General features: G+C 36.1%; 1 protein-coding gene across 3 annotated transcripts in view; it reads left to right on the forward strand.

The window, feature by feature from the left end:
- Nucleotides 1-12,512, forward strand: part of LOC112412789 (ATPase family AAA domain-containing protein 2B-like) — a 113,150-nt gene extending 100,638 nt beyond the window's left edge. The window contains exons 20-22 of one of the 3 annotated variants that reach the window (XR_003005859.1): nucleotides 6,166-6,301; nucleotides 8,565-8,850; nucleotides 12,272-12,388. Coding sequence is in view for 2 of the 3 variants with exons in the window: in XM_024764504.1 (XP_024620272.1) it covers nucleotides 6,166-6,301; nucleotides 8,565-8,761; nucleotides 12,272-12,472 (534 nt within the window). In the remaining variant the exon portion in view is untranslated. Of the gene's footprint in view, nucleotides 1-6,165; nucleotides 6,302-8,564; nucleotides 8,851-12,271 lie in introns of all 3 variants that reach the window. The other 2 variants (XM_024764504.1, XM_024764505.1) reach the window with 2 other exon arrangements.
- The last annotated feature ends 219 nt before the right edge of the window (nucleotides 12,513-12,731 follow it).

Consider the following 12,731-nt stretch of genomic DNA (forward strand, 5'->3'; position numbering starts at 1 on the left):
AAGCAAACTTTATTTATGAAAACTATTGTAGATTCATTTCTGACCTCATTTTCCACACCTTTTCTCTTTGAGATTTTGAGGGGTTTTTTTTGGTTTGTTTTTTGATTTCGAGGTTTTAAACCATTAATTTTGCCCATTACAGAGGTCACATGGACACTACCTTCAAAACTGGGGGCTAACAATTCTAACATTTTAATAAATGAGGTAAAACAAAAAATTTGCTAATGAAAGAATTGCTGCTATTTATGCATCTATGTGCCAGGCACTGTGTAGGTTAATCATATATATTATCTAACATATGTTCTTAAACTGTTCCGTGAGAAAAGTATTACTTTCCCATTTGACAGATGAAGAAACTGAGGCCAACAGGGGTAAAGTAACTTGCCTAGGGTTTTACAGCTAGTGGCAGAGCAAGGATTCGAACCCAGGTTTGTCTGATTCCAAAGGCTATGCACTTATAATGCCCTGTACTCTTTAAAACTACAGAGAGACAGTTTTTGCATATTGTGATGATTAGGCTGATGAGTGGTTAGGGAAATGGCGTTTTTTTGTTTGTTTGTTTGTTTGTTTTTGCGGTACGTGGACCTCTCACTGTTGTGGCCTCTCCCGTTGCGGAGCACAGGCTCCGGATGCGCAGGCTCAGCGGCCATGGCTCACGGGCCCAGCCACTCCGTGGCATGTGGGATCTTCCTGGACCGGGGCACGAACCCGTGTCCCCTGCATCGGCAGGCGGACTCTCAACCACTGCGCCACCAGGGAAGACCGGGAATGGAGTTTTGTATTCATCAAGTTAAGATCATTGTTCATTCATCGAAAATGTATTGCCTGTTCTGTGCAATGTAATGTAATTTATTTAAGACAGTGTCTATTTTCTTCACTCTTCCATTCACAGTGTCTAACTGCCTAACACAGTTTCTACACACACACACACACACACACACACAATACTCACACATAGATGCATGTATACACATACATATTTCTAGTACAGTATCTTCATTGAATGAGATAAAATAGGCGAAAATTCAGCTAGCCACTGTTCTCCAAGAATTTAAAGTTTAGAGGGAGGGGAGATCTGGAAAAAATAATACAGTAGGAGAAGTGCTATAATAGTAGAATATATAAAAGCGTGATCCATAGAAGAAAAAAATTGATATGGTAAACTTTATCACAATTAAAATCTTTTATTCTTTAAAAGACACCATCAAGAAAATGAAAAAAAACCCCAACAAATCACGGACTGGGAGAAAATATTTCAAATATATCAAATCACATATCTGGTAACACTTATATCCAGGATGTATTAAAAACTCTTTCAGCATAATAATGAGACTAAGTCAAATGATTTTCGATAAGTGTGAATACCATTCATCAGGAAAAAAGATGGTCCTTTCAACAAATGGTGCTGGAAAACTGGATGTTCACATACAAAAGAAATGAAATTCGACTTTTTTCTTATACTCTGTGCAAAAATTAACTCCAAGTGGATTGAAGAACTAAACATAAGACCTAAAACTATAGGAACTTCCCTGGTGGCGCAGTGGTTAAGAATCCGCCTGCTGGGCTTCCCTGGTGTCACAGTGGTTGAGAGCCCGCCTGCCGATGCAGGGGACACGGGTTCGTGGCCCGGTCTGGGAAGATCCTACATGCCGGCAGTGGCTGGGCCCGTGAGCCATGGCTGCTGAGCCTGCGCGTCTGGAGCCTGTGCTCCGCAACGGGAGAGGCCACAACAGTGAGAGGCCCGTGTACCACAAAAAAAACAAGAATTTGCCTGCCAACGCAGGGGACACAGGTTTGAGCCCAGGTCTGGGAAGATCCCACATGCCACGGCGCAACTAAGCCCACAAGCCACAACTACAGAGCCCGTGTGCCGCAGCTACTGGAGCCCACGTGCCTAGAGCCCGTGCTCCGCAACAAGAGAAGCCACTGCAATGAGAAGCCTGCGTACCACAACAAAGAGTAACCTTCGCTCGCTGCAACTGGAGAAAACCCACACACAGCAATGAAGACCCAGCACAGCCAAAAATAAATAAATAAATAAAGAAATTTTTTTAAAAAAACAAAAAACCTAAAACTATAAAACCCTTAGGAAAAACATAGGAGAAAAGCTCCATGACATTGGATTTGGCAGTGATTTCTTGGATGAGACACCAAAAGTACAGGTAACAGAAAAAATAGATAAATTGGACTTCATCAAAAATAAAACTATTAATAGATTGAAAAGACAATACATTGAATGGGAGAAAATATTTGCAAATCATATATCTGATAAGGGGCTGATACCCAGAGCATATAAAGAACTCCTACAACTCAGCAACAGAGAAAACCCCAAACAGCTAGTTCAAAAATGGGCAAAGTACTTAAATAGATTTTCTCCAAAGATGATACTCAGATGGCAATAAAGCACATGAAAAGATGCTGAACATCACTAATCATTATGGAAATACAAATCAAAGCCACAATGAGATATCACTCTATACCCAATAGGATGGCTACTGACATAAAAACAGAAAATAACAAGTGTTGGTTAGGATGTGAGGGAATTGGATCCCTTGCTGCATTGCTGATGGAAATATAAAATTGTGCAGCCTCTGTTGAAAATAAATGGTTTGGTGTGGTGATTTCTTAAAGAATTAAACAAAATTACCATATGATCCAGCAATTGTATTTATGGGTATATACCCAAAAGAAGTGAAAGCAGGGATTCAAACAGATGTTTGTATACCCATGTTCTTAGCAGCATTCCTCACAGTAGCCAAAAGATAGAAATCAGCAGATGAATGGATAAACATAATGTGGCATATACATACAGTGTAACATTATTTAGCTTTTAAAAAGAAGGAAATTTTGACACATTCTACAACAAGAGTAACTACAGCATGGGTAAACCTTAGGACATTGTACTAAGTGAAATAAGCCAGTCACAAAAGGACAAATATTGTATGATTCCTCTTATACAGGGTTCCTAGAGTAGTCAGATTCGTAGAGATAGAAAGTAGAATGGTGGTTGACAGGACCTGGGGAAAGGGAGAGTGTAGGGAGTTAATGTTTAATGGGTAGAGTTTCAGTTGGGGAGGATGGAAAAGGTTTGAAGGTAGATAGGTAGTGATGACTGCACAACCATGTGAATACACTTAATGCAACAGGCTGTACAATTTAAAAATATTAAAATGGCAAATTTTTTTATGACCGTTTTACCACAAATTTAAAAAGAAAACTACAATTTAAAAATGGGCTAAAGAGTTGAATAGGCATTTTACCAAAGAGTATATATATTCTTAGGGTAATAAGCATGAGAAAAGATTCTCAATATCATTAGTCATTCAGGAATGAGATACCACTGCATGCCCAACTAGGATAGCTATAATCACAAAGACAGACAACACCAAGTGTTGACAAAAATGTAGGAAACTTGAATCCTTGTGTATTGCTGGTGGAATTGTAAAATGGTATAGCCACTTTGGAAAAGTTGGCAGTTCTTAAGGTGTTAGACATAAACTTATGATATGACTCAGCATTTCCACTCCTAGGTAACTACTCCAGAGAAATATAAACATACGTTCACGCAAAAACTTGTGTGCCAGTGTTACTTCTAGTATTGTTAATCATGGTGGAAATAACCCAAGCATTTATTAATTGGTGATTGGCAAAACAAAATGTCATGTATATACATAGAGTGAAATGTTATTCAGCAATAAGTGGAGTGAACTACCGATACATTCTCCAGTGTGGGTGAGCCTCAATATATTATGCTAAAAGTGAGAGAAACTGGACACAAAAGACTACCAATTCTATGATATGCAATTTCTAGAAAAGACAAATTTCTGGACACAGAAACCGAATCATTGGTTGTCAGCTGGGAGTGTAAGTGTGGATGGACTGCAAATGGGCACAAGGGAACTTTTTGGAGGTAATGGAAATATTCTAAAACTGACCTGCGATGGTTGCACAGCTGAATTAACTCACTAAAAATTATTGAACTTAAAAAAAGTTTAATGAGAGATAGTGGAAGGTATGTAAGTTTATCTGGGAAAGTCAGAGAAAGCATCACCCAGAAAGCACTGGCTTGAGTGGAGAGTTAAAAAAAAAACAGTTTAGGAAAGAGTGAATAACATCTATAAAGACTGTTGTGAACCAGTGTGAAAGAGAATATGATTCGTTCAGGGAATTATATGAGGTTTGTCTTGTTGCAGTATGAAGTGTGAGGCTGGGAATGTCAGAAGATAGGAGTGAATTTAAAGAAAAACAAGCTGTTGGTAATAATCAGGAAGGCTGATATCAGGGGGATTATTGTAGACTTGCTCTTGGTATGCTTTTACATTTACCAGGTTCAACACAATGTTGAAAAATGATCAGAAGGAGGAATATTTAAAACTGAAATTAAATGTTTTACTACCCTTAAACAAAATCCTGGTACTTCTAGGGTATTGTGTTCTGTTTATTTTTCAAGACCCAGTTAATGTTAGCATTTTCTGCTATATCTTATCTAATGCCTCTTCACCCATGCCCCTTGCAGGGTCTCCTCTGTTTCACTACCTCTGTTATAACACTTCTGACATGGTATCATAATGCTTTCTTATGAGACTGAAGAGACTTGACAGCAGGCAGTAAGCCTGTTTTCTTCAAGTTTTAACTGCAGTGTTTGGCAGGATATTTGACACGTGATGGATGTTCAGTGGTAAATTTGCTTGCCAGAACTTTCAAGGGAAGGCCAGCAAAGTATAGATCGAAGAATTGGAGGGGTTTTTACATAAAGGTAGTCTTCAAAGACAATATCGAAAGGTCACAAGGTGAAATTTTATGTAAATTCTTTAAGGATTTGGCTTTGGGTTGACGTAAATAATTTCCCATCTAAATATTGAATTCTGATGGCTACTTTTCATTGTCTCTTCTCTGTCTTAGGATTTTAGAGTTAGAAAAGACCTTTAGAGCTTATATAATCTAGTCTTCTCTATTTATTCACTTTGTGACCTCAAGCCAGTTACTTAAACCTTTCCAAGCCTAGGTTTTTTCATCTGTAAAATGAGGGACTCCCTATGTACCTACCTCATTGTTACAAAGATTAAAATAATATTTAAGTAATTCTTCATTTCACAGTCTGCAATTCAGTAAGTGGCTAGACGTAACAAATTGAATGGACTGTCCAAAGTTTACCAGAAATATGTACCTATATTTGGGCTAGAATCTGATGTTTTAAATTTTAATCCAGTATTTCCACACTGTCATGGTTGGTACTTATTTCCATATTAGTGACCTTTTCCCTTTTTTATTTGCAGTTTCCAATTTGATGTGGTCTGGGTAACAAAATGACAAGCTTTATTCATTCAGTATATGCTTATTAAGCATTGCTAGGTACCAGGCATGGTAGGAGGTATATGAAAACAGATGAGTTCTGTTATCAGGGAGTTCAGTATCTTGAAGTAGGAAACAGACCTTCTAGGAAAACATATGAATTAAATAAAGTGTATCAACAAATGTGGATGATGTAAAGAGGATTTAAACAGCATATCTTGCAAGGGGGACATCTGGGGTCAAAGTCTTTATAGAGCAGGTGAACAAAGGAGAGGTGGCAATCACTAACTGGAAGGAGTTGAGGGGTATGAGCGTGACTGGCTTAATTTTGCTTGGGAGTTTTGCATGGAAGGTGGTGTCATTGTGGAGCATTCTTTGGTGAGATCGAAGGTATAGTTTTTCTGCAATGAAATCAGGATTCCAGAGGATACAGTGGAATAGACTTAGTAGGGAAAGAGCCCAGGAAGGGAAGTTAGTGGATAGGAAGCACACAGAAACCACTTAAGATAAGGCAATGTTGTTAGCATCCTCCCAGCTCTCTATTGTAAATAGGTTGTAGATAATTACTTTTCAGCTCTTATGCAACAGCTCTTTGAGATTGTTGCCATCTATTACAATCAGCTATCCTTTTTTATATTATAGTATAATTTATTAATGACTTGAGCAACTGGATCATTCTTTCATTCTTGTTTATTCCATGAGGTTGAACCTCTTAACAGCATAGGCTAAGACTAGGTTAACCTTAACCGCGCATGAATGTTCAATGAACATTGAAAATGGTACCGAAGTTGAAGAAATTATAATTTGGTATAATATGTAAGCTTTTAATTCTCTAAATATTTAATGTCTTTGTGTGTGTGTGTATGTGTGTAGGTTAAATGTATCTTTAGAATACAGTACGAAGAGGTCTTGTATATTCAAAGGCCTATTGAAGAGGACAGAAGAAAGTTTTTCCAAGAACTGATTCTCAATCAGGCCTCAATGGCTCCACCACGAAGGAAACACACTGGTAAAGTTCCTAAAGCCTTTAGGAAAATGGGTGGGTTGGAGTTAAGAGATACCCTATCTTGGAGTCATCTTTTTAAAAAACCCATTTCTTTGTGGAAATGAAGACAGTTTTTCAGGTTTTGTTTAACTTTAGATGAACACATGTGGAAGTGGCCATTGTGTTTACCTGACTTGAGGAGATTGGGAAGTACAGCCTCATTGTTAAAGCTTTACTAATGAGTGACTGTTTATGTAGTCTCCTTATCACTTCAGTCCAGATGCTCTGGTAGATTTCACATTCTGAGGCTCAAAAAGTCATAGAAAGTCTTTGGTTCTGCTGTGTTTTAGTCACTTTAAGTACTAAGGACTCGAACTATCAGGTTGTGAACAACAGGTGTTGTGCTTATTGCTTTCTGGGCCAGGGTAGTTTTGTTGGGCCAAGAACTGGTTAGAACATTTGCCTTTTCTGGTTTATCTTATTTATTGATTGATTTTTCAAATATTTATTGAGCACCTATTATGTTAGATATATTATGCTAGGCACATGGAAATCTATCATGGCTTTCTTTAAGCATTAGACTTTTCTTGGATTTGGGCCTAATAGCATTAAGAGGGGCCTCAAAATTAGATTTTCAGTCCCCTGACTTAAGTAAGGACTGCATGCTAAGTCATTCAAAAGAGAGTTTCTTTTCCTAATACTAAAGGTGCAAAAAGATAAGATCCCCTTGCTTAATCTTTCATCCTCTTCTAGAAAGTAGCAGTCCTGTTTGTTAAAAAAAAATTTAAGCCTCTTTCTTTTTGTTCTGCTTTTTATGTTTCTCGTAGCTGTTCTTAAAGGAACAATACATTTCCCATCCCTGCCAACTCCTTGCTTTTTCATACTTCTTTGTTTTCCAGTGGTTGTATTATCCAATACTTTGTTTTTCAGTGCCTATATTATCCAATACTTTAATAATTTTATTGTCCTTTAGTGGCTCCTTTTCACATTTTCTCAGTGCTTTTAAGATGAACATCTATCAAATGACTACAGCTGTGGGGTTTTCCCCACAGAAACTTTGGAATATTCAACATGGAAGTTATACCTTCTGATTATTGGTTGTTGCCTTCTGTTAATCTAAATAACAGCATTTAAAATATTTCATTATTAAAATGATTCATTTTAATAAAGTATCTTGCATGTTCCTAGTCATATTTTAGTCCCGTAGATCTGAATTTTCTATGTTAAGGCTGAACATAATTCTTTTTCTTTTTGAGTTGCTCCTGTTGACTTTCATTTTTCATCTTAGCGGCTATTGAGAAATTGGCGAGAATACTTAGGATTTTAATCCTGAGCTTCAGTGTGATATCAGGAAAATCTTTTTTTTTTTTTTTTTTTTTTTTTTTTTTTTTTTGCTGTGCGCGGGCCTCTCACTGTTGTGGCCTCTCCCGTCGTGGAGCACAGGCCCCGGACGCGCAGGCTCAGCGGCCATGGCTCACGGGCCCAGCCGCTCCGCGGCACGCGGGATCCTCCCGGACCGGGGCACGAACCCACGTCCCCTGCATCGGCAGGCGGACTCCCAACCACTGCGCCACCAGGGAAGCCCTCAGGAAAATCTTTTAAGGAATTAGAGAGCATTATGGTTAGGCAAGTTAATACTTTACCTTCTAAGAAGATGTTTTGTTTGTTTTACAGTAGATAGTGAATACCATAGATTTCATATATCACACTTAAGCCTGGGTTTTCCATCTTCTTCATGTCTTTGGGATTCTTTTTTTAGTTACTACTTTTTTTTTTCCACTCCCTGCAGGTGCCATTTACTATCCCAACTGTGTTGTAGTAAGAATATGAGGGTAGGAGACTTGTCTAAAATCAGAAGTCTTTGGGAATGGGAAGGATCAAAGAATTATTCTTTGCCCATTTAAATTTCATGCATATAAGGCAACAGTCTTTAAATAAGGTTGACTTCAGCAAATCAGTATACAAGTACTTCACCTGAAGATATTTATGTTGATTTGAAATCTTTTTCTTAAAGTTGTATGTAAATAATATCTCAGAATCAAATTATTTAAAATCATATCATTTGTGCTTTAAAGACGTCCTGTTGTAAGTTATTTTATAAAAGTAAAGCTATTCCCTAATGTACTTCTGGTTTCCATTCAAATTTTTACCTGCTGAATTCACATGGTTCACATGTATTTGGAATTCTCCTTTTCTTAAAAAAACATTTTGAGAGAGTGTCAGAAAAGTAATTGAGGTCCTGACCCTGCCATGTTGGAATCTTAACATTTTCTTCTACTTTCTTTAGGTCTTTGTGCTATGGAAGTTCTTCCACTTGCACTACCTTCTCCACCTCGTCAATTATCAGAATCAGAAAAAATTCGGATGGAGGACCAGGAGGAAAATACTTTAAGAGAGTTGCGGTTGTTTCTCAGGGATGTAACCAAGAGGCTGGCCACAGATAAACGCTTTAACATCTTCAGCAAACCGGTGGATATTGAAGAGGTCTTGTTTCAGTAGTGTGCAAACAGTGAAGTTGAACTGGCTAAAAGAAAAAAATGTTGACATCTTTTTTTGGAAGGAAAAAAACAAAGGCATGGATGAATATTACCCCTAGCCTGTAAAATTTTAATCCATGTGATAACTACCAGTGTCATCAGCAAACATCTGGTGACTTTTGGATGAAATTAATGACAATTTGTATATGTCCTCTTGATTAGTATTGATCTCTGTGATCTCCTACTCTTCATTTAAGAAGAGGATTAAAAGTTACTTTAGTGAAATGTCCATACTAGACTATTTTTATTCCAGGATAAATCCTGCTCTCCAAAAGAATATTGGTATTAACCAATCAATAACAATTAAAATTGGCATTTCCCAAATTGTGTATACCTTACTGAAAGAGGTAGCTAAGAAACCTGAAATTTGTCTTTCATATTTTGGAAATGTCTGTGACTAAGATGCTGTATGAGGTTATAAGCACAGCCTGTTATTTTTCTCTCCAAGAATTTTCTCTGCTCCGAGTGGAAAATTTCTCACTTTCTATGTGTATTGTTTTGTGTCCTTGTGGGAGCATGGTTTGTGATGATGAGAAAAGAAATTTTCCATTTGGAATCTACTGTAATACTGTAGAATAAATTTTATTTTGTTTTGTTTTATCCTGGGATAATATAGTGTGTGGATGCACATAATACAGTCTTTACTGGCATTCTTCTTATAGTTCAGACTCCATGTTTGAACAGCTTTGGTGTTTTTAGTTTTAATTTTTTTCTTCATCTTTTTTTACATTTGAATTATGAAGTGATGCAGAGTTTAATGTTGTGTCCTCGTTGTGAAATCTGTACTCTTGGATCAGAGCAGATTCCTTTGGAATCATTACCTCATCTATGCCTGTGAACTAGCATTATGTTTTTTCCCCTTGGAAAACCTGAAAATATCTATTCCCCCCACCTCCCCTTTTTGGGAATAAAGGGACTGTGTTTAATTTTAGTTGTATGTTTATCCACAATACACAGTTTTAGCCATTTGATCCTTTCAGCAGCCCCACAACCTCATTATTATGTTGCAGTTGAAGAAACTGAGGCTTATTGGCAAGTGACGCAGCCAGCACTCAATGTTTCTTAAAATTCGAAGTCCACATTCTTTGTAGCACAGCTGTCAATCTTTTTCTCCTGGAATAACAGGACTTGCCTATTTGCTCTTGCAATTAATATACATATTTTATATTTGTGAAGCATATTTTTTCCCTCGTGGTATTTTCAGAAAGTCTTAAAACCATCAGCCCACTTTAAAGATTGTTATAAATTTTTATTTCAAATTGGGTATGAGAACTCTGACACTTAATTGATAAGGACTTGCCCCCAAATCAGCCTCCTATGCTGGGAGTGAACCAGTTTTGACTTTGTCCAGGAAAACTTTTTCTGTCTAACCAGAAGAGATTGTCAGATTTCAAATGCCATCTGTGATAGACTGAAAGTTTTATAAATGATGGTAAGGCAGTGGGAGGGGATAGAAGATGTTGGTCAGTTAAAACTTTAATTTTAGGGTGATGTTTTCTCTTTTTCCTTTTTTTCTTTTTCAGGTTAATTTTGCTACTGCTTCTTTGTTTACTTTTAAGGCTGAAAACTTAGGGGTCTCTGGGACAGATAGAGAGGGGAAACTAAGATAACATTTTGATAACCTAAAACACAAAAACTTGTATTAAAATAATGAATTTGAAATGTCTAAAAACTTTATCAAATTCCAAAGCAAATTGCAGAGGAAACAAAAGTTTAGAAAATAAGTGTTGAATTTAAATAAGCATAGGTGCTAAAATTTTATGGTCTTTAGTAATATAAATTTTTATAGTGCAAAAGTTTATAAAATGTTTTCCACGTGTACACAATACATGTCAATTGTCAGAGCCAAGGATCCAACTAATACCTTCTGAACTGTTCCTTGTTGAGTATAGCTCCACTGTCTCCCCTATAAGGAGATTGGCTGGCTTTTTAGCTCCTAGAGAATGAAAAATAAAACATGCACACACATCTACCTAAAAATTTAAAAACATATAAATAATATGTATGTATATATATGTGCATATGTTTTTGTATATGCATATATGTGTATTTATTCATATGAATATATATTCAGTATGTAAATTTTTAAAAAGGCATCAGTGGACTGCACTGGTGGTCCAGTGGTTAAGGCTCCATGCTCCCAATGCAGGGGGCATGAGTTTGATCCCTGGCTGGGCAAGATCCCACATGCCGAGGCCAAAAAAAAAAAAATCCCCAAAAAGCATCAGTGCCATCTGCAATGGAGAAAATTAGCCTTTAGTTTCATAGAACAGAAATTACCCTATTCCCAGAATTTGGTCCCGGACTAATTAGACATTTCTAAGACTGTGTTTATGTCAGACCTAATTACTTGATTTGAGATTTGCATTAAGGAAGACAATACAGTCATACACATCTTGGAGATATTGTGGGTTCAGTTCTAGACCACTGCAGTAAAGTGAATATTGCAATAAAGTGAGTCACATGAATTCTTTGGTTTCCCAGTGTATATAAAAGTTATGTGGACACTATACTGTAGTCTTCTTTAAGTATACAATGGTATTATGTCTACAAAAAATGTACATACCTTAATTAAAAAATACTTTATTGCTAAAAAATGCTAACCATTATCTGACAACACAGGGTTGCCACAAACCTTCAATTTCCAAAAAAATGCAATATCTGCAAAGCGCAGTAAAGGCAAGTGCAAATAAAACAAGGTATACCTGTGGATATATAGGTTGGAAGAGCTTTCTTATTGGTCAAATGATACAAAACATACAATTTATTGGGCAGTCATGACCAATATCTCTATTTTGGGTTATCTCCCAGAAAATCACACTGAGCAAAATGTATTTTTTGCTTGTAGATTTGTTTATATTTAGGGACAAGGCCAGTAAATTTTTTCTAGTCATGAAAGCAATACTTACTTTTGTTATACAGTTGACTCAGAATGTTTGTAATGAATCCAAAGGAGCAGAAAACTCTTTCCATGAAACGATTCATCCTGGAAAACTGAAAAAGACAGATAATTTTTTTGTTTAGAGATTTTAAAGAGATTTACCCGAGAACATCTCTAATAAGAAAAAAAAATCTGTTTCTTTTTATTTTCCTTAAAAAATTCTTTTCTTGAGGTAACATTTATTGATGCTTATTGGGTATTTTTACCAATACATTTTCTTCTCAGGTGTATCCAAAGGATTTAAAAAAAAAAAAAAGCTGACAGTTTGTTTCATATTTCAAGATGAGAAACTTTTCAGAGTTGATTTAGATGTGACTTGAAACTGAAGCTTTTCATGGAAAGTATGACATAGTATCTTTAGTGGCATAAATTGCTCTATAATTTTATCCTTATCTGTAATTATTTCCTAGATATCTAGATTTAATTTTAAAATAACTGTATGGTTTTGTTTTATGTTTTTATGAGTAGATTATATGAAATATCAGAAGTAATTTTCATTAAAATATCCTGTTTTAGGTTTCAGATTATCTTGAAGTAATCAAGGAACCAATGGATTTATCAACAGTAATCACTAAAATTGATAAGCATAATTACCTGACTGCTAAGGATTTCCTGAAAGATATTGACCTCATCTGTAGCAATGCTTTAGAGTACAATCCAGATAAGGACCCAGGAGGTAAGGATGCACTGGGCAAGGTTGACTTTGGTGATCAATGAGAAGATAGTTTAAAATTTATATAAAGCTTGCCTATATTTCACATAGATAAATTAATCTTAATGACATATTACTGTATTTAGCAACTTCTTGATGAGGAACTAATAATATACTTAAATATTTAATTATTAAATTCATTTGTTAAATTACTAAATATATTTAAATTAGAGGATTTTATTCTTTTTTAAAAGATTTTATTGATGTATAGTTGATTTACAATGTTGTGTTTAATTTCTGCTGTACAGCAAAATGACTCAGTTA

This window comes from Neophocaena asiaeorientalis, unplaced genomic scaffold (genome assembly GCF_003031525.2).
Source record: "Neophocaena asiaeorientalis asiaeorientalis breed wild unplaced genomic scaffold, Neophocaena_asiaeorientalis_V1.1 scaffold345, whole genome shotgun sequence".
Lineage (NCBI taxonomy): Eukaryota > Metazoa > Chordata > Mammalia > Artiodactyla > Phocoenidae > Neophocaena > Neophocaena asiaeorientalis.